Genomic DNA, 27,427 nt, shown 5'->3' on the forward strand with positions numbered 1-27,427 from the left:
TCCTAGGTGGCTTCCCACCTAGTTTGGGGATGACTACCATGCCTGAACACCATGCTGTTGGCTCAGTAACCTTAGAAATAACTCCCATTCCTTCCATTCTGTGTAGCTCTGCACGCACTGCATCTCTGAGGGGCAGGGGGACCCTTCTGGGGACAGACAGAGCCACCGGTGTAGCTCCCTGTTCTAGCTGAATGTGGTAAGACTCTTGTAGCTTGCCTAAACCCTGAAAAACCTCTGGATAAGCAGCTCTGAAATCTACATCAGACTTCATAACTGTGTGTACTCTGTACACCAAGCCCAAGCTTCACATGCTGGTCTGCTTAATAGTGGCTGAACTAGCCCTGAAACCAGGTAAATATCCTCTGATGTACTGCGGCCTTTTGCTATTATTTGTGCTTTATAGCAGCCCTTCACGTTAAGTGGGTATCCACCAGGCCCTAAAAGAGTCTTTTGGGGTTTCTGCAGTGCTCCATCTCGTTCTGGTATGTACCACTTCTCAGGAATGGACGTAACGTCTGCCCCAGTGTCTAACTTAAACTCAACATTTTCCCCATTCATTAGGACTTTTTCTACCCATGGTTTGGATCTCTCAGTCCCTACTTCTCCCAAAAACACAAAATCTTCGCTGTTATCTTGACATTCTACAACCTCACGTAAGCCTGCAGCTTCACTATTGCGACAAACTACGGCAAAATGTCCCTTTTTATGACACTTACGACATTCAACGTCTCTAGCGGGACAGTCTTTCCATGAGTGTGTATTTTTACGCCCACAGCGGCCACACTCTAACACACAGCTTGTCTGGTCCTTGTCTTTTCTTTGTCTGTTGCCACGTTTGTGGCTTTGCTTTCTTCATGTTTGTCCGTATGGCGTCCATGTTGGAAGTTTTTTCCTCTTGTACACTGCTGAGCAATATTGTTTGTTGTTTCCTCACAGTTTCGCTCTGTCTGACCTTAAGTATGGCTTTAGAAGTGTTAAATCTGAGTCCAGTTGTAGCTGTTCGACAACTTTTTGTCTTTAATTCCAACCACAATTCTATCTCTTATAAGTTCCTCCTTAAGCACTCCAAAACCACAGTTCTCTGACAACTTATGTACAGCTGTGATGAAGGACTCTGCACTCTCCCCTTCTTGTTGCCGTCTTGAGTTAAACTGTGCTCTTTCAAAAATAACATTGTGTTTTCCCACATAATGCTGTTCAAATGCTGATTTAACAGAGTCATATTTCTTTTTATCTGCATCAGACAGAGGTAAAACCGCCAAAACATCATCAGCTGCATCTCCCATGGCATATAAGAGCGAATTCACCTGATATTCCTCCGTTTTTTCATTGAGAGCTGTTGCAATTCTGAACCTTTCGAATCGTCTGATCCACTTCGGCCAGTCTGTGGGACAGGTAAAGTCGAACGGCTCTGGGGGAGTTATTTGCACAGTTGTCGCCATCCTGGTTGGTAAATCCCTGTTCTCCTCGCGTTCAGGATCCAAACTTTCAGATGCGTCCACCTGCTGCGCGTCTCCCTCCGCCTGCATGTGCCTCGCAGCGACTTTCACTCACACCAGCTGACTCTTCCTGACACAGCCGTGCGCACACCCTCTCATCTGTCCTGCGACGGTAATAACAACATCTTCCGAACTTTTAAAACAGACTGGAGACTTACAGTTCGTAGCTTCTGACACCATGTATAATGAGGACGCGGGACACGGAGTCGCAACCTTAGAAAACGTTTATTCAACAACCAGCATGCAGTTCCCAACCCTTCAACATCCTGGGCCTACCGCAAAGCATCATGGGAATAGTAGTCCTATTACTACACGCAACTTTGTGATTTTCTGACACAGTGGACTTTTCTACCACACATCACTACTTTAAATAACGCAGGGCGAAGGAACAAGTCAAGATTAACAAGCGTATCTGTTTGAACGCCATAAACGCTTAAAGACAATCCGGCGACATTTCATTTTTCAAATCCATTTGACAATAAATAAGAAATCATGCCCAGTATTAATAATGTGCTTACAAAAACTTTGATTTGTGGACTCGAAATTCATTTACAATAAAGTCAAAGCTTCGACTCCCAATTTAAATAAACTGATAGTCTCTTGAAGTCCCTCACGCTGTTAACTTTACCTAAAATAAATTCCTAACGGCGGGGGAAACTAACTTCGGGCAAAAACAGCCAGCATTTACTCTCTTATACATTGGGAACTGTGAACGAACTCAAACCCATATTCTTTTAGGCTTACAAATAAATCTTACCTTAAATTCAAACTGTTTAATGCCAATTCGGGTAAAATGTCCGCTGTATTCTAGAAGTTTCATTAACACGTCCTACTGCATCCTCAAGTTCCAGCAAGTGAGTGAGGCGCATGCGCAGGCGAGTGCTATGTTTCCGAGTAACTTTAACTTGACTTCTGCGTGATGAAGTTTTTTGTTAAATTATTCTACTATATTGTATGAACTATTTTAAATAATATGTGATATAATCTTATAAACTGCATTTTTTAATGTTAAAAAATGGGTAACTATGAATTTTACCCAAAATGGCATATTTCGAATTAAAAGTAAATTACTGAAAGTACATTTTATATCTACTATATTTAGCACCCTAAAAAGTCATTTTTATCAGTGTGTATTTTCGACTGGCTTGGGAACGTTTGGGAATTTTCCAACAAGAGCTGACATCTGTGGTGTCTGAGAAGTCAGTGCTGAGCTGCTTGTTCGTCCGCCGCCCTCACCCGGTTTGAGATGATGAGATTCCGTCGTTTCTGTCAGTTTTGGTTTACAACACTTACTGTCTGTGCCGCTGAGGACATCCGCACAATACACAGAACAAACATGAAAGCAGACAGAAGGCCAGAGAAGATCTCAAATGTTGAGTTATATCAGAAGACCAACTCGCATAGTGTGGTGACGGAAATCAGGTGCCATAGAATGAAATGGCTTTGTCATGTCCTCTGGATGGACCAGAAACGCATCCCGAAAGTAACGCTGAATTGGACACCACCTGGGAAAAGGACCGAAAACAACCTGGAGAAGGACTGTGGAAACTGACCTGAAAGAATTACACCATCAGTGGGGCGAAGAACAACACGCTGCCAACGACAGAATAAGATGGAAGCGGACTGGCACAGCCTCGTGTTCCGTGGGGAACTTGGAGACATAAGAATAAGGAAGGAGGTCCCTCTGTGGAGATGATGGAGCGAACTGAACAAGGACCCGTCATGACCAGAACTTCTGAACGCTAGATGGCGGTGTTTAGCTTTACACTTATGAGCTTCAACATTCCTTGGATATTTTCCATTTTTTTAGGGAGGAAACTTTCTGTGAAACTGAAACTATCTTCAGCAAAAGAAAACGCATCTGCCTTTTGTCGCCGTCTCTTTGTCTAACGGATTTATGAAGTTGTCTTACTCCTGCTTTAATATTTTCTATTTTGAGATTCATCGCTGTCTCCTGCAGTCTTTTAAATAATCGGCTATTTGAGGTAAAATACTTCATTTTCTTTGTCGACGTGGGTTATTGGTGCGGACCCGTTATGAGAGGCCTTAGAGCGGATTCAAACTGAAGGCCCGGAGAGCCCGTTATTTATTTATTTATTTATTTATTTATTTAAGTAATGTTCTTCCGATGTCTCGGTCCGTTTATTGCTCTATATTTACATCCCTTTATATGTCTGACATCTTTATTAGATAAGCTTAGGTTATGATATAATTGTATATATATATATATAACACCCCCTTATGACCACCCGCGTGCCGTTGCTGTTCATTGGTATCTGCGGTTCACTTCACGTGGCCGAGTCCCAATTTTCCTTCAGATCACCCGGACACACCACCAGCTCCTATTCATCATGTATTTATTTCCTTTGTCGTGTCCTCTAATCGATGAACTTGAGGTGACGGCCATTCCACACGCACAGCGCTTTGATTTCTGCCTTCTGTTCTCCTTCGTCATTCCGCGGTGTCCAGTTCAATGACAATGGGGGAATTGGTGACCTGCCGGCCGTTAAAACAACAGTGAGGAGTCCCTCGGGCTTTATTCGTCTGATCTGTTTTTGTTTTGTTCGTTTTTCTCTTTTACTGGAGTCCATGGCCGACTTGGGAAATACGAGCTGAGAACCAATACTAAGATTTAGTGACAGAAAACTGCAGGGCTGCCATGGTGTGACTTGCTCTTAGGGGTGTAAACTGAATGTTCATAACTGGTAAATGTTGGCCCTCAGTATCTGGATTTTACGGAAGTTTATTAGGGCCACAGTGGAAAAAAAACATACGGACACAGTGAAGAAAAAAAAATCTAACATTTCTACTTTAATCTCGATATTTCTACTTCATTCGCGCCGTTCATGTCGAGATTAAAGTCGACATGTTGACTTTATTTTCGTAGTTTGTCATTAGAGTAGAACATCGTAAACTAAACTTCATCTTAAAATGAGTATTTCATTTACTAGATTTTCTCAAACCCCGTCATAAATTATGCAGCGCATTAAATGCTTTGTGTTGTGTTCCCCGCGCCATGTTAAATCGGTGAGCTCTTCTTAAACTGATTTCCTCCGCACTGAAACGAGGCGCAAGCAGCGATCACCATGTTCATTCACTTCATGATATTCCTGCCCACTGAACATTTACAATGCTAAGATAAATACTTGATATCATTTTCATGATTAAATGCATTAAAGCAGGTACTAATCATGTGGGGGCACGGTGGCGTAGAGGTTGCACTGCTGCCTGGCAGCAAGGGGGTCCCGGGTGTTCCCTCCCTTGAATTTGCATGCTTTTCTGGTGGGTTTACGCCGCGTGTTTCAGTTTCCTTTTAAAGTCATGTAGGAAGTGGGGTTTTGTTCTGCTATATTGACCTTGAGCTGCATGCAATAAGCTGGCGTCCCGTTCAGGATTTGTTCCTGCCTGGCACACGATGCTTGCTGGGATGGGCGCAACCCTGAATGGATGGCATAATTAAACATGTATAACGAAGATATTTTTAAAGTTCTGAACACTCCGTGGGCTAAGTTTATAACTAGTTTTAATTTCACAAAGACGTTTATCGTGTGGTGATTGGTTATGTGGAGAAAGAAAAAGGAAGGATAGGAACTGGGGTTTTGGTACATCAGGCAGACAGCATGCATGTAATAAAGATAGCCCGCTCAGAAGAACATCCATTGAATTCTGTGTTCATGTCATCGACCATCAGATCACAAGCCTTACATTTACACAATATTTAAGTTAAACCTGTGTGATACCCAGTCATACGTCCAGTTTTTTGGAGCCTCGTCACACCTGCCATAAAGTTCTCTACATTGAACATACACCTGGGGACCCCTTACTGCGAGGGGGCAGCACTACCGCCTCACTACCGTGCATGTGTAATACCTGCTTTAATGCATTTCATCATGAAAATGATATCAAGTATTTATCTTAGCATTCTAAATGTTCAGAGAGCAGGAATATCATGAAGTGAATGGATTCTGTATGGTGATCGCTGTCTTCTCTTAGTGCGGAGGAAGTCAGTTTAAGAAGCGTAGTGATTAACAACTGGGTCAGGGAACACTTAACACAAAGCATTTAATGTGCTACAACTTATAACAGGGTTTGAGAAAATCTAGGAAATTAAATCTTTATTTTAAGATGAAGTTTAATTTACGACATTCTACTTTAATGACAAAATAAACTACGAAAATAAAGTGGAAATGTCTACTTTAATTTCAACATACAGTAAATGGCGAGAATAAAAGTAGAAATGTCGAGAATAAAGTCAACATGTTGACTTTATTCTCGACATTTATTTTTTTTTTTATTTTTTACTTCACTGTGGCCCTAATACGCTTCCGTAGTATTTACACACCCGGCCTCAAGCTGTCTAACCCAATGCAGACAGCAGACAGTTACATGCATTGCGTGGAGTTTCACTTAAATGTGTGTCTTTTGTAATTCTTTTAACTTGTATCAAATAAGACAAACTCCCATGTTTCAGTGTTAAAGCCAAACCAGTAATGTCTGTTAGTGAGTATTAGATAAGTTAATAGAGATTTGTGGTTTGTGTTACTGCCTCACAGTTCTGTCAGAATGAATTTGAATCTCAGCCTGTTTTTTAAGTCTCTATGCAGTTTCCATGTCTGTTCTTTTATTCTTATTTTCTTCACTTCTCTAAAGATGCTCAGGTTTAGTGGCCTGGCAAATCTAACTTGTCTTGGTGTGGTTGTGGACTTGAATGTGAGTGGACCCTATGATGGTCTATAGCTGGCTCCTGCCCTGTACTGGTACAGTAATCCCTCCTCCATCGCGGGGGTTGCGTTCCAGAGCCACCCGCGAAATAAGAATATCCGCGAAGTAGAAACCATATGTTTATATTGTTATTTTTATATTGTCATGCTTGGGTCACAGATTTGCGCAGAAACACAGGAGGTTGTAGAGAGACAGGAACGTTATTCAAACACTGCAAACAAACACTTGTCTCTTTTTCAAAAGTTTAAACTGTGCTCCATGACAAGACAGAGATGACAGTTCCGTCTCACAATTAAAAGAATGCAAACATATTTTCCTCTTCAAAGGAGTGCGTGTCAGGAGCAGAGACTGTCATAAAGACAGAGGAAACCAAACAAGTCAATAGGGCTGTTTGGCTTTTAAGTATGTGAAGCACCGTGGCACAAAGTTGTTGAAGGTGGCAGCTCACACCCCCTCCGTCAGGAGCAGAGAGAGAGAGAAAAACAAAGTCAAAAATCAATACGTGCCCTTTGAGCTTTTAAGTATGCGAAGCACCGTGCAGCATGTCGTTTCAGGAAGCAGCCGCACAAAAGATAGCAACGTGAAGATAATCTTTCAGCATTTTTAGACGAGCGTCCTTATCGTCTAGGTGTGCGAACAGCCCCCCTGCTCAATCCCCCTACGTCAGGATCAGAGATAGTCAGTGCAAGAGAGACAGAGAAAAGTAAGCCGGGTAGCTTCTCAGCCATCTGCCAATAGCGTCCCATGTATGAAATCAACTGGGCAAACCAACTGAGGAAGCATGTACCAGAAATTAAAAGACCCATTGTCCGCAGAAATCCGCGAACCAGCAAAAAATCCGCATATATATTTAAATATGCTTACATATAAAATCGCGATGGAGTGAAGCCGCGAAAGGCGAAGCGCGATATAGCGAGGGATTACTGTACTCTGTTTTTCTTCCCATATCATGATGACTTCTATTTGTGTTTGTTTTGTACTGTTACATGGTGGTGAGGTGGAAGTTAAGTTCCATTTGGTGACGACTATATGTGACTTTATCATGCAGAGCCCAACCAGCCTGTGTGGGTCACCCCTTTGTGCCACTCTTAGTTGAACTGTCAGGACTGGCATCCGTCTTCTGGGCCAGACCCACTTTCATTAAATTAGAATATTCATGAGGGTCAATAATGGGCTGTTCTTAGTCTGGCCCCTCCCCTTTTGGTTATCCAATAGCAAACTGGTCTGTCTGGAGCACAAACCTCCAGACAGTGGAGCTCTGAGGAAGACTGAGGCACACAAGGCCTTCACTGTGCCAAGGTCACAATATGGGAGGTGCTGCTGTTTAATATGAGTTTATTTCTGTGTTAATTACTAAACTATTAATCTTGATGTGTGTTTGTGTGAAACATGTACTTCCCAAAGATGAAGCTGATAAACCTGAAACTTGTTGTTTCAAGATGTTGGAAAAAGGTAATAAAGTTCAGTTGTAGAGATTTGAATGTGAAGCTTGTTAATCTTCATTAAGACTTGTACCATTTAGCTGCTGCCCCCCGTCATCAAGCCCCCTTTGTTCAGACCGTTTAGTTTGTGAACCCTCTGCTGACGCCTAACGTCTCTGTCATATGTGACTCTCAGTGAGTCTTCAAACTGTGAGCTCACACTTGATGTTATGGCTGTGGACAGAATCAGTTCATGTTAGAGAAGAATTAAATTAGGAGGGTAGGAGATGAGTACAATCAGTAAAATTACACAACACTGCTGGCTAACTGGATATGTTATTACACATTTATTAAGTGTGTAAATTGTATTTCTCTTTAAATTAGTTAAGGAAAATACTCAGAAATATGGAGTTGATTTTATTATTCCAAAGTCTTTCACTGCAGTCAGACTGTCTGGTAAATCAGGACCCCCACACCCTTAACATTTGTGTTGAGCAGCTCAGTTAAACGCAGGCTGCCGTCAGTTCACTAAATCACATATCTGATTACTCAGGGGGGACATCAGGCTCCATTACAGTGGCAGTAAACCCCCATGGAGTACTAGGTGAGCCGTATTGGCTTAAAGATGTGCAAGCCCTAAATTATTCAAAATGTCGTCTGCATACTTGGACTGTGAAACTCCTTGAATGCTAGCAGTTTAAGTTCATGAGGTGGACACCATTGTGTTTCCTGTATTTGCTGTGTTGACTCTGTGCCACTGAGCAGTTCAGTTCTTCTTCCTGGTTTGTAATTTCTGTAAAGCGCCTTTTGATGTTGTCTGCTGTATGAAATGTGAATTGAGCACTCAGTGAATTATCAGTCTTGTCTTTGGTAATTCTGGTAATTAATTAAAATAATTAACAACACGGCCACAGAGGGACACCAAATTAATGTGAGTTTAGTGAGGCCTCTCTGTTTCACTTTCTAGCTGGGAAACCTGAAATATGAAGAGATCTGTACAAGTTATGAATGACGACCATAAATCAGTGAAATTCAACATTAAACTCCCTCACTGTCTCTGTTGTTGTTTGCTGCAGTAATAGACGATTTACACAAATAACACAAACACACTTGCTGCAATACACAAAATAATACAATTTATTTATAGCATAAGGATAATAGAAGATGGATATATGTAAATATAGATAATGAAATTAGATAACAGATAATCACAGACACGAAACATTAAACTACATTAGCTTAGCTGAACTTCTTCTCTCCTGTAGATGATGGCACATAACTTATGAATTCCTGCAGTTTGTGTCTGCTACAGTGAGATGCGGCTCTGCAGTTTAGGGAGACGCTTTTAACAGAAAGAAATGATCCTTCACAAGGTGATTACCTTCAGTTTTAGTGACTCCAGTACCATAATACATTAGCTGCTGTGTCCTATCAATTAATTCACACTTTATAGTTCTCAAAATCAAAGCAAGTGTACTTATAGTTTGACGTGAGTGAAGCATTTTGCTTTATTGGTTGGCTTCCTCCAAACATGTGGAAAGATCTTTGTTTTAGGAGCTTGTCTCCTTTCTGTTGTGGTCACCCCTTCTACAGTTACTTTTGGGGTTCAACACTCCATGTCGGTCCTCTTGTTGCTACCAACGTCATGTCTTTAAAAAAATTGTCGATTAGTTATTTGTAGGGCCGGATTAAGAGCTTTGGGGGCCCGTAGCACATTTCAAATTTGGGGGCCCTTTTGGTCTGCATCATCTGAAGTTTAGATTCTGAACAGTTCAAACCGGACTAAATAATTATTTTACTCTCGATTATAATAAGAATCTTATAATATTTATGTGAATTTTATGTGTTGGGCCCCTAAAGTTTTGTTGTGTAAGAAATTTACAGTTTAAAAACGTAAAGATAATATTTTTAAAGACCAGTTTTTCAATGCTACACTTTTTCATTAAATATTGGGTCCACCATTTGGGGGCCCCGCAATTTCGGGGGCCCCCGTAGCATATGCTACATGTGCCTATTGGTTAATCCAGCACTGGTTATTTGCTGTATCAAGCAAGATGAACATGTGGCCTTTAAGATACCATCTCAGCTTGTGTTCTAGCTATTCTTCAGTAAGGTTTAGGCTCATCTCACCCTCATCCAACTCCAGTGCAGACAAGTCTTCCACCTTTCCAATTGAGCACAGTTGCCCCTCGGAGTAAAGCGAATGCTCCAACGTCTGTTATGGCCAATCACTGTAAGCTATGGACAGCCAAAGTTATGGTCAGGCTGAGAGCTGTAAGCTTGATGAGATGATCTGTGTCTTATAAGGGTTTTTAAATGAAGGAGTAGAGGTCTTGCCGTTGGTTTCTTGAGTTTGCATAAGCCCATCCTATTGACTGACCACTGGTGAACAGTGCTGTCCATCAGTGTTACTCCTCCTTGATTTATGGTCCTTTGTTTGAACTTGAGTGTCCATCTTGTGCCTCTGAGAGACGTCCCTGCATGTTAACATGGTCTGGTATCGATTGTCTTATCAGGTAAGGCATGAAGGCTGCGTTCAGGTGAGGGGCCCGGCCATGGAAACTGAGTGTTTTTAGCTGGCAATACGAGTGTCTGGCAGCAGCATTTTAAAACAGGACTTGTGTTCTAGCCGTGTTAAAAATGGTAATGTCAGTCTGTCCTACACTGCTGTTGACAAAGCCATTCAAAATAAAGACGGGTTGATTGTCACTCCATACACTGGCCTGTCCCACACTGTTCATTATCTCTTTGTCTGTAAATATGTTTTCACAACTCTTGACAATTGGTAGCCAACATTCATTATTGAAATTGAAAACCTGCTCGTCAGTATTTACACCTGAAAACTAGTGATGGCTGATGCTGTTGGTTTTCTTTTTGATTCGATACCAGGTGATACTGAGGCCAGCACTGGCGATGTTGATACCGATACTGATACAGCCAGAGTGTCATCTTGTACGAATAGTTAATCTTCTATAAAAACTTACAGTGAGTGTGGATGTCAAAAAGTCACATTTTTAACACTTTGCATTAGTAGACTATTACATATAGTGCCAAAGATCAGACTTTTTTACTTGTTTATTAACAGAAATTATTAAACGTGTTCAGTTCCTGCAAATGATCTGCGGAAGAACAACAAGCGTTATCATTACATTTTTTCTCAAAAAATATGTAAAAAGTGTGCTGGCTCAAAAAATGACATTTTTTTTTTACTGTAAAATGTACAGAACACAAAGTACACGGTGTGAAGTGTAAAAGTATAATAACGATGCCAATACCAAGCGAGCGTCACAGAATCTCTTTCAGTTTCCCTGTCCTTTCAGTTGCACTGCCTGAAGACAGAGTCACTTCGTCATCACTGCTGATGAGAGGCTCCTCAACATCACTGCTCATATCACTGGCGAGAGCGGGCAACACTTGGGCTGTGAACAACTAGAGATGCCATTATTACTGGGCACGCCTGCAGGTGTTGCTGGGAAAACACTCGGGACTGTCACCTTTAGCTCTGTCTTTACAGCCCGAGTGAAATAAAGCTAATATCAAGAAATACTTTTTTTTTTTTTTTTACACAATGGACATAATAAATACAGAAAGTTTGAAAATGTGTTCTGAGTATTTCAAATCATCAAGCTATAAATGTAATTTACTCCTCACTAAAAGCAGACATTGTTATTTGTATATTCAAACAGTTACAAGACCCCCACATCAGTTTACAGTACTAACGTTCCTGGGCACTGCCAGCCTTTCTTGAAGGCTTCTTTAAGAGTCGACTAAAGCCCTTTGGCACCTGTCACTGCTCCCTTCTGATCTCTTCTAGTTCAACAATGCGTCTGACTTCCATGTGTTCTACCAGGTTTGTGGTGTTGCCTTAATAACGTATGGCCTTCTAACACATATCACATTTTGCTTCATTATTTCTCAGTGTAGTAAAATAACTCCAAACAACGCCCCACTTTCTTTTGGCCGTTGCCTCACATTCACAGTCACACTGCTTTGGCTGGTGGACCGCAGCACTGCCAGTGTGAATGCAGGACGATGAAAAGCACACAAGGAAAAGTACTCCCACTTTACACAACATGTTTAATTTAATAATCATACTCTCATCATCAAAACTCTCTTTTATATAAAAAAATCTTGGGATGAGACTTTTTTCCGGCGACGAGACGAGATCTTTTGAAGAGAGACAGAGAGACCCTTTCACATCCTCCGAGAGAGGCACATCACGTCATACTTACAACTTTTGTAAGCAAGTCCCGTGATACACATGCAGAGCAGGTTAGAGATAATGGAAGTAGGAAAATTCAAAAGTCTCAAAAAATGAGTGAAAAGATCACATTAGCACAAACAAACAGAAAATATTACTTGGTGAAATAATGGAAAGTGAAAAGAGATCACACAGTGTTTGAGGACAAAAGGACAGGTGCTGTACAGGCTTTTGAACATTCGAAGTGCCGCCTGAAATGACGATCACACGGAACGAAAGCAGCAGCAAGCCAGCAGATGATCAAGCAAAGAGGAAGTAAATAAAACAACTGTTACTTGTATCCCAATGTAGGAACATTTAAGAGGAGTTTCAGAGGAGCAGACGCATCTACTTGGTGTGCGTTCAGCCCCTCTCTTCACAACTGCACGAAATGCAGCCTTGGGTTGGTGAGAGAAGCGAGCAGGGGGCAGAACCCCCTAGTGCTTTTTAAAAATAATTTCTAATAAACTTGCATATTATTGAAAACGTGTAATTTCTATACTTTTAATGTGAACATTGATATTTAATCAAAAGTTTACGATCGGAAACATCAATTAAAACTTGCCTGTGCGCTGAGCCTTTAAATTGTCCGACAGTCCACAGGGTGAGCAGCACACCAAAGCTGGAGCTCAGCTGTTCATATCACGGCCCCTCGTGTCCTCACTGTTTGATTTGCTTTTTCTCTGTTCCTGTATTAAATATCTCGTCCTCACACATCTCTAATTTTATTAGGACTGCATTACCACATACCAACTTAGTTCAGGCCTGGGAGATTCACAAATCAAAACGTGAACTCGTATCACCAGCTCTTTTATTACTAAGAATTGGTTTAAAATGTCATATTAAAGCCTGAACCACCACCTGATCAGTTACTATGGGTGGGTTTACAAGTCAAACAAAGTACAAGGTGAGTCAAACTTCATGTCAAAACTACGCATCACTAATAAAGGTAACTCAATAGAAATACTTCAAGGAAAATATGAAAATATGTTGTGAGGTGAATTACAAATTAAAAAGCACACAGAAATCCACCAGTAAAAACCCTGCAGACCCCCACCACAAACCAAAGCTCATATAACAAACGTGAACAAGAAAATGGTGCTAATTGAAATAAAACTCTAAATGTCACCCCAGCTGACCAGCCACACATGTTTAAAAGCCAGTAAATAATTTAAAACATAAGGAAACCATGGCTGGGAAAAGCCACCGCTGAGAAGAAAAAGACCACCTGTCACTGTCTGACAAAAACCTTTTTGGATTGAATTTCAAGCAGGGCTAAGATTTGCCACTCTGATATTTATATAAAGAATGATAAAATTCCAGGTATAACAGACAATAACTTTGAATAATGTTAACGTTTAAACACCACAACCAGCTTAAATGTCCACCCGGCCTGCCTGTCTCAGTCACTACATGTGGTGTCTTTGGCCCAGTAAAGTGGTCACCTCCTGACAAGCACACTTTAATAAAGATTGTCATCACAAATGGCTCCTCAGCTCCAGATTTCTCCTGTGTGTCCTCCTGCAACCAAACTGACTGATTAACAAGCAGAGCAGCACAACGTCACTCAGTAACGAGCTCAGGAGACACAAGTGTCATATCAGACACTCACACTTCTGAAGTTCACCACGTGACAAACTCAATGCACACGTAGCACCAAAGCTTTATAAATTACAGATCAGTCCAGTGATGGGATGACGAGCGTCACTGTCATGGCCTCTGCTGTTCAACTGTTTCACTCTCACTGTATTTTATTTCACTGTTCATCATCTTCATTCATATGCTACACGTTCATTCAATGTACTCGTTATCTGATGTCCTATCATATCATTGAGGTTACTTGTGTGCTGCACACAAACACACACACCAGTGATGTCCTTTATGTGTTCTTTAATGCTGTGATGACCAGTATGATTGTCTATGCTGTGGTGTGCTGGGCTGGTAACGTCACTACAAGAGAGGCCCACCAGACCTACCAGCTGATTAAGATGTCAGGCTCAGCTATGTGTCTCCCCCCGGACCTGCTGGAGTTTGTAGCAAAGGAGAGAATTAAAACCAAACTGAGTGCCATTATGAACAATGTTACACATCCTCTCCTGATGCACTAAAACTGAAGACTTTGAGCCAATGAATTATTCAGCAGACGTGTGTTAAAGAAACACCACTGGGGCTCCTTACACCAAAGACAATACGCCTTTATAAAGCCACGCTGTGACTGCTCTTTAATCTTTTAGTCAGAAGGCTTTTCTCCATTTTTGTAAGTTTTGCCTTTGCTTTAGGGAGGTAGTTGTAAGTTGTAATATTCTTGAGCCTCCTTTATAAAGTTGAATTTCCCCTTTGCACTAATAAAGATCCATCCATCTGTTCATCCATCCATAGGAGTCTCAATGTTAATGACTTGTGTTTTAAATGCTGTGCTTTATGCAGAAATCCTTGGTGGACGTGACTTATGGAATTGGATATGCGGTGAACACATTCTTTTTCTTGTTCTTGAAAACAGCAGGATGTCGACTTCTTCTATCAGAAAATTCTTTGTCAGATGTTTTCTGGCCTTTCAGTGGAGTTTGCATGTGCTCCCTGTGTCCGTGTGTTTCTTCCTCTTCAGAGACATGCAGATTAGCTGGACTGGCAATGCTAAATTGGTCCTGCGGTATACGTGTGCATGTGTGTCCACCCTGGGACTGACCAGCGCCCTCTCCAGGTGTTGTTCCTGCCTTGCACCCAATGATTGCTGGGATAGGTGCCAGCTGCTCTACAACCCTGCCCTGGATACGCAGTTGAAGGAAATGGATGGATGTTTCATGGAGCAGCTAAGATTGAGATAGCCAAGGAAAGCTGTTCTTTGTTCCCACAAAGTTGCCATTTAAATTCATTTCATGTGTTTCGAGTCAAACTAATACAGTAACCAAAATTCATGGCCTTCTTTACCCCTCTTAAACTTTTACACACTATTAATGTCCATCCCTGTAATGGTGGTGCAATAAAGGATGTCATGATGGCTCAAGTTGGGTCAATTAGCTGTTCAGTTTGGCAGAAGGAAAATTCACACTTCAACAGAATCAAACGCTTTAAAATGAGAACAAGAGGTTCTGTAAAATCTGTTACTGCAATGAAACATTCTGATTGGCTCAACAGGTGAAAGGGTGACTGCAGCAATGTTCTGATTGGTTTTAGTCAGTTAGCAGGCAGTGGTCTTTGTCTGTCCTACCATCAAACATCAAAGGTAATCATCGTCAGTGACACTTCAGTCTAAAGCCAGTGTCACATTACGTGACTTTATGTCCTTTGGCACATCAGATTTGCCACCTGCAGTCACTGATCTCATCACCTGACCATATTAGTTTAAACAAATGAAGATCACTGCCTTTGTCACATTTAGTGATCATATGACGACCACTCAGCAGTGTTGTGCTCACCCCTGTTTCTAATAGCATGCTGCCTGATGAAGATCACGGTGTACAAAGGGTTAACAGCTGTGGCTGTCCAGCAGTCTCGGCCATTTATTTTATTTTATTATTTCCCTTTTGTTATTGCACCTGAAACACAAGACATCAGAAAAAGGAGCATCTGTTGTGTACACAAGTATTCACAGCCTTTGCTCAATACTTTGTTGATGCACCTTTGGCAGCAATTCCAGCCTCAAGTCTTGTTGAATATGATGGCACAAGCTTGGCACACCTATCTTTGGCCAGTTTCGCCCATTCCTCTTTGCAGCACCTCTCAAGCTCCATCAGGATCGTTCAGTTTAGATGGCCGGCCAGCTCTAGGAAGAGTCCTGGTGGTTTCAAATTTCTTCCACTTACGGATGATGGAGGCCACTGTGCTCATTGGGACCTTCAAAGCAGCAGAAATTTTTCTGTAACCTTCCCCAGAGACAATCCTGTCTTGGATTTCTACAGACAATTCCTTTGACTTCATGCTTGGTTTGTGCTCTGACATGAACTGTCAACTGTGGGACCTTCTATAGACAGGTGTGTGCCTTTCCAAATCATATCCAGTCAACTGAATTTACCACAGGTGGACTCCAATGAAGCTGCAGAAACATCTCAAGGATGATCAGGGGAAGCAGGATGCACCTGAGCTCAATTTTGAGCTTCATGGCAAAGGCTGTGAATACTTATGTACATGTGCTTTCTCAGTTTTGTTATTTTTAATAAATTTGCAAAAACCTCAAACTTTTTTCACGTTGTCATTATGGGGTGTTGTGTGTAGAATTCTGAGGAAAAAAATGAATTTAATCTATTTTGGAATAAGGCTGTAACATAACAAAATGTGGAAACAGTGATGCGCTGTAAATACTTTCCGGATGCACTGTATCTGGTTTTCCAGAATGTTAAATGAACGACATGTAAACACAATACAGATATTTTTTTCATGCTCTTTGGAATTCTGGTAGAATTGATGGCAAAAAAAATGCATGAATTGTATTTTTGATACCATCTGAACGCACATCTGACCAAATGCAAGTGGTGAAAGCCCGTGTAGATGGTCTGATTTGCTGCAATGAGCAGAAAAACATTTTGGTTTTCAATCTGCGCTCACCAGACACTACAGACGGTAGAAAAATGCTCAGTTCAGACATCCGCGTGGACAGGGTCTAAGATTATATAAAAGAAGTGTATGACTTAAAATTGCTGGATGAGTCATCCAATGTGACATCACCCTAAGATTGCAAACCCCATACCCATTATCTAAGCTGCTCCTCCTTCATTTGTCCCATTTCTTAACATAATCCTGAGGCCTAACTTTTATAAACCTTCCTTAACATTAACTGATAACAGAATTCTGGGACCCCAATAGCACTGAATGTTTAATCAGAGTAGTGAATATTGTTGACACACAACTGTACAAGATGGCCTCCTTCTTCTTATAGCCTACTAGACCCTCCATTCATTCCCAAACTCATTTTACCCCTCATTTGATATGAAAAGTGATGAGTTACTGTCAATTTGCTATGAACTGTCTGACTTGACATCAGCTTTAACTGACAGGATGTTATAAGCATCACATGTCTTTAGATCAGTTTTAATTGAATTGATTCCTGTTTTTATCCACAGACAGATGGTAAACTCTGCCAATTACTGTAACGTTTAAATGGATGTGAAAGAGGAGACATGTGAGGTTGACCTGAATATCATGGAGGAGAGGACCATAAATGTTAAGGAGGAGGACTGTGAGTGGGAGAGTGTCCACTCCAAACAGGAGAGTCTGGACATCAAGGAAGAGGACTGTGAACTGGGGTCAGTGTGTTTTAAAGAGGAAGATGAAGAGGAGTGTGTCAGCACTGAGATACACAACTGTAGGAGTATGGAGAGTGTCAAGGAAGATGACCTTCATTATGGAGATCAAGATGGAGCAGTGACCGGGTTAGTCTCTTCTCATAGCAGACACTCTTCATCTCCGGAGGCTTCTATCAATGTAAAATATGAATCATTACAGTCTGACACAAAGATGACTGAAGACATTTCATCTCCTAGAACTGAGGAAGGTCATCCACCACCTAAGACGGACATTAAGGAAGAAGACCGTGAACTGGCGTCAGTGTGTTTTAAAGAGGAAGATGAAGAGGAGTGTGTCAGCCCTGAGGTGGCCAGCTATAGGAGTATGGAGAGTGTCAAGGAAGATGACCTTCATTATGAACATCAAGATGAAGCAGTGACCGGGTTAGTCTCTTCTCAGAGCAGACACTCTTCATCTCCAGAGTCTTCTATCAATGTACAATATGAATCATTACAGTCTGACACAAAGATGACTGAAGACATTTCATCTCCTAGAACTGAGGAAGGTCATCCACCACCTAAGACGGACATTAAGGAAGAAGACCGTGAACTGGCATCAGTGTGTTTTAAAGAGGAAGATGAAGAGGAGTGTGTCAGCCCTGAGGTGGCCAGCTATAGGAGTATGGAGAGTGTCAAGGAAGATGACCTTCATTATGAACATCAAGATGGAGCAGTGACTGCGTTAGTCTCTTCTCAGAGCAGACACTCTTCATCTCTGGAGTCTTCTATCAATGTACAATATGAATCATTACAGTCTGACACAAAGGGGACTGAAGGAGTTTCCTCTCCTAGAACTGAGGAAGGTCAACCACCACCTAAGACGTCATCTGAAACAAGTAAGTGAAAATAAAAATGAGTGTACGTCTTAGGGTCAGGGTTATGGGCCTGAAAGTGCTGTCTTGTGCTTTTTTAAGTGAAACTTAGATGAGATTTCAAACAAAATTAAACAAACAGTAAAACACAGCTTCACTATATTTTTACAAGTTTAGGAGTTTTCTGTTCTTCCATTATAGTTTGTAACATTAAGCAAACTTTCTAAACCTGTCTTTAGTTAAAGTGATAAACAGACGTGCAGTTGCAAGAAAAAGTTTGTGAACCCTTTGGATTTTCTGCTGTAATTTCTCCTAACAGTGTGGTGTGATCTTCAATTAAGTCCCTAAAAATCGACAAACACTATGATGTTAAATAATAAGAGTTAGACTTCTCGTCATTCCTGAATACCTTGTTTAAACCTGAACAGTCCAGTTTGTGACCCCTGTCTTTACTAACTTGCTGATCCTCCTTTATCTCCAATGACCTCCACCACACATTTCCTGCAGCTGTTGCTCAGTTTTCAATTTTACTTCCTTCCTCCTTTCCAGAATTTTCAGTTCCTTGATGTCTCTGGTGGTATCGCTGCTGCCTCGCAGTTAGGAGACCCGGGTTTACTTCCCAGGTCCTCCTTGCGTGGACTCTGCATGTTCTCCCCGTGTCTGTGTGGGTTTCCTCTCACAGTCCAAAGACATGCAGGTTAGGTGCATTGGTTATCCTAAATTGTCCCTAGTGTGTGTGCTTGGTGTGTCTGTGCCCTGCGGTAGGCTGGCACCCTGCCCTGGATTTGTTCCTGCCTTGTGCCCAGTGTTGTCTGGGATTGGCTCCAGCAGACCCATGTGACACTGTGTTAGGATATAGCGGGTTGGACAATAACTGACTGACTGATGTCTGTGGGATTCCTTGAATGATCAGCTGACTTGAGGTAAAGCTCTGTGTTCTGATTGGCCAGTGCAGAACACCAGTTTTGCTCAGTTTAAGCCTTTCTCTTGTAGATTTCTTCTTTTCTTCCTGCCTCAACGGGTTGTCTTTAGATTCAGTGGTGGGTTCAGAGTGTTTGGTAAAGCACATTCGTTTAGTATCCCAAACAGCGGCTGGTGCCTATTTTTTATTACATCGATATCTAGTTCAGTATTGCTTTGGTGGAGATGTCTAATAGTTTGGTGTTCAGGTGCAATTTTTTGTTTTTCTTGCATATACACTTTTTTCATTTTTAATTTTTTTTTGTGAATTCTTTGGTTTTTATTGTGTGTAGTTTTTTTCGTGACTGATTTTGTTTTTTCTTTCTCTTCTCTTAAGGAAGGCCACGGTTTTGAGTATATACATTTTTATCTTTATTTTTAATTTTGGGACTGGAAAATCCACTGTATATTTTGCTCACTATTTTTGATTGGGACATTTTTGTTTTTGTGCACCTGTAAATAAAACCCACTTTTGTTTTGGAGATGCCACCTTTCTGTGTCTGTGTTTCCATATCTGACTTTTCTCAAATCTGATCCTGGTCAGTCCTGAACTACAAGATGCCCACCGTGTAGTTTGGTGCCAACCTTGCCAATACATGGGGTGTCACAATCTGGCTTTGTTCTTCTTCTGAGAGTGAAGGATCATACCTGGCATTGTAGTGCCTCTCCTCTGTGCCCTGTGCTTCAGGAATGGTGTAAAGCAACATTGTCTGATGTTGTAGTCACTGTCACCTGGCACAAGTAATGACTTGATTGATGTTACAATGAATAGTTCAGGTCATATTAGACACTGAGGGATCAGCAGGTAACTTCACCAATGCACAGTTCACCACGTACAGCACCATCACATCTTCCAATGCTACTCTGCCTCAAAAAAAATGAATCACGGGTTGAGCGAGGCCACGGAGACGTGACGTTTGTCAGTCACATCTTGGATGACTTGTGTATTAATGGAGTGTCACTGCTTACGGTTAACAAAACCAGCTTCAATCTTGCTCAGTGTCCCTATTGCAATACGAGTGCTGTATAGTGCTTCGATTGAGTTAGGAGAGCTGGACACGGCTACTGATTACTGTTTTATGTTGTCAGAAACATGTCATGTGTTATGTGTGTACACCCACACCATACGAACACCTCATGTAGTGCATTAGCAGTCAGTTAATGACTTCCAGCACAGCAGACATAATGGAGTGAAGCTTAGCCGAGATACTGTTGAGGTGTCAGCCAGTTCACTGAGAAGTGACAACACCTAGCCGAGATAAAGTGATGACAAAACAGAATTTCTTTAGTGCAAATACGTATCATTGGAGCTCTTAAAGGGAACTAAAATACAGTCTGTACATCATAGTCATCATTTCTGAGGTGTCATGTTTGTCACTTCAACACACTTTATAAGAACAGCTCAGTGAAATTAATTATTATTCTTGCGAGTTGTCATTTAGCTGGTTTGGTTGCATTTTACTATTTGATCAAAGGTGTCGTCATTTCCCAGTTTCTCTGTAATATTATGTATGTATGCATTGGTCAGAGTTGCACTAAATATAAGTTATTTCCCCTGTCAAGTTTTCTTTTGTAAATCTCAATATTTGAATGGGCATATACTCATGTTCAGTCTCATTTTGTGTCTACTCAAGCTTTATAAAGGAGGGCTCAGGACTTTCACTAGTCTACCTATAGAGAGATCTCACCCCAGGCAGCCTGACTCCAAACTCAACAGGAGGCTTCAGCACTCACAGGCCCAAAATGGATTGCTGGCTTAGATAATTATAATAAAGCTCTTATCAAATGTAAAGAACCACCAATATAAGAGCTAGGGTGGTCCTTCAGAAGTGACATTAATGTGGTCCTGTCTCTTAGTGTCTCACCCACAAAACACAAAGATATTTGGATAATTGATAACACAATATAAACAAAACATGAAATTACATAACTAAATGAAAGGGCAAGAAATATTTGAAAAACAACAAAAGCACTAAATAAGCAAAGATGTTCTTTGGAATGCTTTTATTAGCTTTTCCAGCTTTATTCTTATCTCCCTTTCATATAATGTTCTCTTCACAATCTTTAAGAGTTATCTTGATGTGATGTTGAGACACCTTAACTGTTAGCTAAACCAACAAGCTTGATGGTGTGATGAATGGTCTCCTCGTCTGTTACATTTCTTATGTTCTTGTTCTGTATGTTCATGAGCAAATCTTTATTGAGAAGAGACGGCTTTGTCAGTGTAATGGGCTAGAATTCAGTATTCTAAAAAAAATGACATTTTGGTGTGTTGCTTAGTGTCATGGGCTATAAACCAGTGTTTTAAAGAAAAGGCAGAATTTCTGGAAAATGATGGCTGATGGCTATCTACAGGACACAAATATTTACCTGTCTTGCTAAAGAGTCACCTGCTTTGAATAGTCAGCCTGCTTTGATTTAGTATCTCGTCTACACACAATGTGGGGATACACAACTGTCTGCTTCCTTGGAAAATTAACAAGTTCTGGGGACACTGGTTTCTAATCAAGTACTCAAAGTAAATGTGTTTACACTATTTGTTATACAGAGGAGATTGGCTTGCACCATTGTTTTCACTGATTACCATGTTCATCTATGCAGAAATTGAAGTATATATATATTTCTGGGAAAAGGAGAATAAAGGTAGAAGAGAACAGAGAAGTATGGTCTGAGACTTGGGACTGCTGTCTGTTTCTTTTATGTTTTACACCATATTGCTGTGGCTACACCCTGTAGCAACAGTGACTTGTACCTGGCCCAGGTTCCCCTAGGCCTGAGGTCGGTAACATCAGCACCCACATTGCTTCCCTGTTTCTGTCTGAGTGCCTCCAAGCCACACCTCCAGTCTCCTCTCATTGGTTGAACACCTCACTTGACGGGACTGTAAAGGTTTAAATGACGTGTTCAGCATTGACAGTCCAGTTGTTTGTGTGTTATGAGTTTAGGTTGATTGTGTTTGTTAGTTATTGTTGTGCAGTTGAAGATCAGACCACATTCTCAGGAGGAATTTGGGATGAAATTCAGGAGATTATGAAGAGTTCACAAACTTTTTTCTTGCATCTGTGGAGATATTTAAATTAAATTGAAGATTTTAAACAACACATTCTCAGAGTGTGTTCTGTCTTTAGCTAACAGTTTGGTGTTTGGCCTGTTTGTGTTGTAATGTGTACAAATTCTTTACAGAGTGGGTCACAGACACATGGAGTAAGTGACCAAGTAGTGTGTTAGACAGTAGGAGTTTAGGGGCTTTCAAAACTCAACTTGATGTTATTTTAGAAGAATTAAGTGGATAGGGCTGGTGAGCTTTGCTGGGCTGAGTGTCCTGTTATCGTCCAGATTGCTCAAACAGATCTGCAGTCGCCTGAGGGAGAAATTACAGACTTTTTGCTATCTCGGCTCTTCACTTTCCTTTTTGCTTCCTCTCCCCAGGCAGGGTGCCAGCCCACCGCAGGGCACACACACACCAGGGGCCTCATGTATAACGCCATGCGTAGAACTCACACTATAACATGGCGTAAGCACAAAAGCGGGATTGTGCGTACGCACAGAAAAATCCAGATGCAGGAATCTGTGCGCACGCATACTTTCACGTTCTTCCACTACATAAATCCCGATCAGCGTCAAAAGTAACGCACGTGCACGCGCCTTCTGTCCGCCCCAACTCCTCCCAGAATTACGCCTCTTTGAATATGCAAATCAATATAAATAGCCTTCTGTGAAAAGACAATGGGAAAAGCACAGGGGAAACTATAAGAATTTCAGCGAATACCAAGTGGAGGCAAAGGAAAAACGTACTATTTGTTGGTTTAAACAGTGGTATAATCAACAAAAGGAAGCTGATCGAGTGACAGAGTGTCGGAAAAACTCGAAAGATCAAATTCACAAAGTCGCACAGTGCCCGAAATAAAAAAGAAATCACATATCAAAGTCGCTGTGAAAAGGCAAGTCGTAGCCCACCGTCTGAGTGTCATATAAAAGCTTATTAGGGTACAGACAAAAAACATAGGCACACAGTGGGAAAAAAGCACGAAATGTCAACTTTAATCTCAAAATTTCCACTTTAATCACGTAGTTTATTTTGCCATTAAAGTAGAACATCATAAACTTCATCTTAAAATTGTTTATTTTACTAGTTTCTCAAGTAGCATGTTAAATGCTTTTTTCTGTGTTTGATCTTCTATGTGCTCTATGTGTGTGAATCACTACGTGCTTCCGTTCTTTGTCTTTCTCCGACAGGACACAGAATCCATTACATTCGAGATATTACAGCTGTCTGAATAATTAAAATACTGAGATGTATACGTGATATCATTTTCATGATGATAGGAATGAAAGCATGTTATTAAACATGGGAACACGGTGGCGCAGTGATTGTTCATATCTCACGCAAGAGGCTTGCTGCACCATGTGCAACCTTCGATGAAATAATTTATTACAGAAGTACTGTCTCTTTCAAACGTACTAACCTCCAATTCCTGTCCATACTTTTCTTTCTCCAATCGCCACACAATCAGCTCTGTAATAGACGTTAAGCCATTTGTAAGCTTAAAACGCCGATTCTTCAAAACTTTTAAGGAACATTGAAATATCTTCGTAGTACATGTTTAATTATTCTACAGTATTCGTCTATCCTTCCAGTGTCGCGTCAGCACCAGCAAGAATACAGCGCAAGCAGGAGCTATCCTTGAACCAGCTATACGCTGCGGCACCGTGTCCTCACATGTTTAATTATTAACAATACAGATTATTTAAAAAGTTTTATCTGTATACTATAAGCAACATATTTTGCTGCATTTCATCTTAAAAATGATATTGTCATCATACGCGCTTTATAAAGTAGTGCAGGTTGTGCATTATTATAACTGTAGTGCAAGTTTACAGTGAGGTGATTGAGTGCGTTTATAGTTCTTGGGATGAAACTGTTTCTGAAACGCGAGGTCCTTACAGGAAAGGCTTTGACGCTTTTTGCCGTGGTTGAGGTAGTGTGTACTTGAAACTGTATACCGATAATTCTCTTTCCGATCAGCTGCTGCTGTGATTCACACTCAGATACAGTGATATAAATACTCCGAGTGGTGCAGTGAGAGTAATATGGAAAAAGATGATCTGCTGTGGCAACCCTTAACGGGAGCAGCAAAAAGAAGAACAAGATGCAGTGAGCGTAACAACGCTAAAGCAGTTATGGTATTTGGAATACTATGGCTATTCCCTGGCCCATTATATTGCAGCAGGTTAATTACAATCAGATGCATTACACTAATAAACAATATGCAGTTAATTTCAGTGTATTTATAAAGCCGCGTCAGGAATGTGGGCTAAGAAAGAAAGGATGAGCACACAGGAACAGTAGTTTGACCATTCTGTGGACCATTATATTGTTACAGGTTAATTACAATCAGATGCATTAAATTTATGAACGATATGCGGTTAATTTCAGTGTATTTGACAAAGCCGCCGCCGTGGATGTGGATCTAAGAAAGAGTAACCACACAGGAACAGTAGCACTGCTTTGATGCTGGGTGCCGCCAGTCTGCAAAACCGAGCGGAGAAATTGCGTACGCCAAGGTATGAGTTACCGTGGAAATGTGCGTGGCTTTACGCCAAGTTTAGGTTTTATACATCGCGATTTGAGCGTGGAAACGGGAGTACGCAACATTTCTGTGCGTACGCACCGTTTATACATGAGGCCCCAGATGTGGTGGGAAGCGAACCCAGATCTCCTAACTGCAAGGCAAGGTAAAATACATTCAATGACTAAAAAAGAAACAAAAAAAAGGTATGGAAAATTAAATCCAAGATATAAGATCCGGTCTTTCGAGGGTAGCAGGCAGTGTGGTGGAGTCTTTAAGGCTTTGAATGGCAAACCCTGATGTTGTTGGTTCAAATCCCACTACTGACTCCCTGTGTGTCCATTAACAAGTCACTGGACCTGCCTGTGCTCCAGTTGGAAAACCAAATGAAATGCAACCAATTGTTTCATAAATGTTGTAAGTCAACTTGGATAAATAAGTAAATAAGTAAAAAGCTGAATAAGTAAATTTAAATGGATACCAGTAGTGAGGTTTAACTATCATCAGGTTAAAGAATGAGGCCTTTCATACAATCAGAGCAGGAACATCTCCTGGTGTGACTGACATTAATCAAAAGGTGGAAGACGCCTGTCCTTGATTAATGACAACCACAGAATGAGTAATTAAACTACAATTCCTTTGCATATATGAACTCGCACAATAGCTTCAATAAACAATAAGCACTGAAATTTCTATTTTGTTAGCATAAATAAATCCTGGCAGTGCTCGTCCATTAATATTCTAATGGGCAGTATAAACGAGGCCGGTGTGTGATAAAGCTGACCAGTGCTGGTTACACCTGCCACTCCTCATCCAGAACAGACACTAATATGAGTAACTTCTCCAATCCCAGGATTTCTCATCTTAAATTTTATTGTCCTACATCACTGGTGCTCCTCTGGGTCAGTGCATTAATATTTCACTCTCTTTATTCTTCTGTTTTGATTCAGTAATTTTAAATAAGCTATTTTTGTATACATTTTGTAGTTGAGGGACCACTTGATGCTCAGTGGAGTAATGGCTGTGTTCAGCTTTGTTCAGCTACCCTGCAATTACTGTTTTTATAAATTAACCTCATAATGTCTCATCAGAGCCTCAACATACCCTTTTTTTACTTGTCGGTGTGACATATGAATTGTTCAAATCGGAAGACACACCCTGGTTCTTCTGATTCAAGGCCAGTGAAGAAACCCAGAGGAGTCCGATTGAGGCTGCCATGGCGTCGGATAACTCTGGAGCAGTTTCCACTGTTGATCGACTGAAGGCCTTTATATCGGAGCAAAATGCTGTGTGACCTTGAACACATCAGAAGAGAGAAGTTTTTTCTGACCTTCATGCTGATATTGTCAAAATCAGAAATGAACAGCAGAAACTCTTGTTAGTTTTAATCCTCAAGTGGAGTGTCAGGACTCTGAGATAAGTTCCTATGCCAAGGCTCAATCTCTTGATAAGAAACTTTATGGACAAGAAGATGGGAGAAGGAGAGACAACATCAGAATTATTGGAGTTCCAGATGATATTAAGAGTGGGGTTATGTTCAGCTTTGTGAAAAAACAATGGCTTTTTGGTTTCTGACCATCCCAAATTTGAGGCCTGAAATTGTGTGGGCACATAGAATATAAACGAGGGAAAGTGACAGTGCACGTCTACATCCAATTATCATCAAGCTGCTTCGCTATTCTGACTGAGTTACTATTCTGAAAGAGGAACTCAACAATTCAAATGTAACTTATGAAGGATGGAAGATCTACGTTTATTGCCAGTGACTCAGTCCACACCACACAAGACCTCGTCTCTGGTGATCACAAAGGCTCCACAAATTGGTCTTTCTGCTTTCCTCATTTATCTGGCCAAGCCTCAAATATCCTTCCTGGGAGAGCAGTGGCTGTTCATCGACCCTCAGCAGGCACTCAATGTCCTTGACTCCTTCATGTCACTGGTGCTTGGACGCTTTGACTGTTTTGTGTATGATATTCCAGTACTGCTTAGACATTTTCCTGAATATTGATTCATAATTACTACTTCTTTCTTTTTTTCATATGTGTATTTAATTTCTGTGCATACACATGTGATTAGAGAGACACTGGAGGTTGTGAGGGCTCAGTACATGAGCCTTGTATGCTCCACATAATCTCAGCCCATAATTGATTAAAATTTGCTTGCATGTCATATTTATCTTCAGATGTGTTTTTATTTTATCACCACATTGACTCTTGTATTGTGAATGTTGGGGTTAGGATGGGATTGTTTAATAAGCTCTCTCCATTTTTGCCCACTCATAAGCAGAACCTGGTGAGTTTTTCCATCCATCCATCCATCCATCCTCTTCCGCTTATCCGAGGTCGGGTTGCGGGGGCAGCAGCTTGAGCAGAGATGCCCAGACTTCCCTCTCCCCGGCCACTTCTTCTAGCTCTTCCGGGAGAATCCCGAGGCGTTCCCAGGCCAGCCGGAAGACATAGTCCCTCCAGAGTGTCCTGGGTCTTCCCCGGGGCCTCCTCCTGGTTGGACGTGCCCGGAAGACCTCACCAGGGAGGCGTCCAGGAGGCATCCTGATCAGATGCCCGAGCCACCTCATCTGACTCCTCTCGATGCGGAGGAGCAGCGACTCTACTCTGAGCCCCTCCCAGATGACTGAGCTTCTCACCCTATCTTTAAGGGAGAGCCTAGACATCCTGCGGAGGAAACTCATTTCAGCCGCTTGTATTCGCGATCTCGTTCTTTCGGTCACTACCCATAGCTCATGACCATAGGTGAGGGTAGGAACATAGATCGACTGGTAAATTGAGAGCTTTACCTTACGGCTCAGCTCCTTTTTCACCACGACAGACCAATGCAACGCCCGCATTACTGTGGACGCCACACCGATCCGCCTGTCGATCTCACACGCCATTCTTCCCTCACTCATGAACAAGACCCCGAGATAC

The 27,427-nt window shown here is 41.4% G+C and overlaps 2 protein-coding genes across 2 annotated transcripts in view; both read left to right on the plus strand.

The window, feature by feature from the left end:
• Positions 1–27,427, plus strand: part of LOC114645209 (gastrula zinc finger protein XlCGF26.1-like) — a 64,850-nt gene that overhangs the window by 31,799 nt on the left and 5,624 nt on the right.
• Positions 16,949–18,110, plus strand: LOC127526434 (uncharacterized). The gene is made up of 2 exons (XM_051921901.1): positions 16,949–17,667; positions 17,965–18,110. The coding sequence occupies exons 1-2, from the start codon at positions 16,977–16,979 to the stop codon at positions 18,003–18,005; spliced, it is 732 nt and encodes a 243-aa protein (XP_051777861.1). The 5' UTR covers positions 16,949–16,976; the 3' UTR covers positions 18,006–18,110.

The sequence above is a fragment of the Erpetoichthys calabaricus genome (genome assembly GCF_900747795.2).
Source record: "Erpetoichthys calabaricus chromosome 1 unlocalized genomic scaffold, fErpCal1.3 SUPER_1_unloc_6, whole genome shotgun sequence".
NCBI classification, from domain to species: Eukaryota; Metazoa; Chordata; class Cladistia; order Polypteriformes; family Polypteridae; genus Erpetoichthys; species Erpetoichthys calabaricus.

Bases quoted from the DNA above. Each gene is read 5' to 3' on its own strand.
- LOC127526434 (XM_051921901.1), top strand. From the start codon at position 16,977: ATGGATGTGAAAGAGGAGACATGTGAGGTTGACCTGAATATCATGGAG. The intron at 17,668-17,964 runs GTCATCCACCAC...GAACTGAGGAAG, and splicing joins ATCTCCTAGAACTGAGGAAG to GTCAACCACCACCTAAGACG.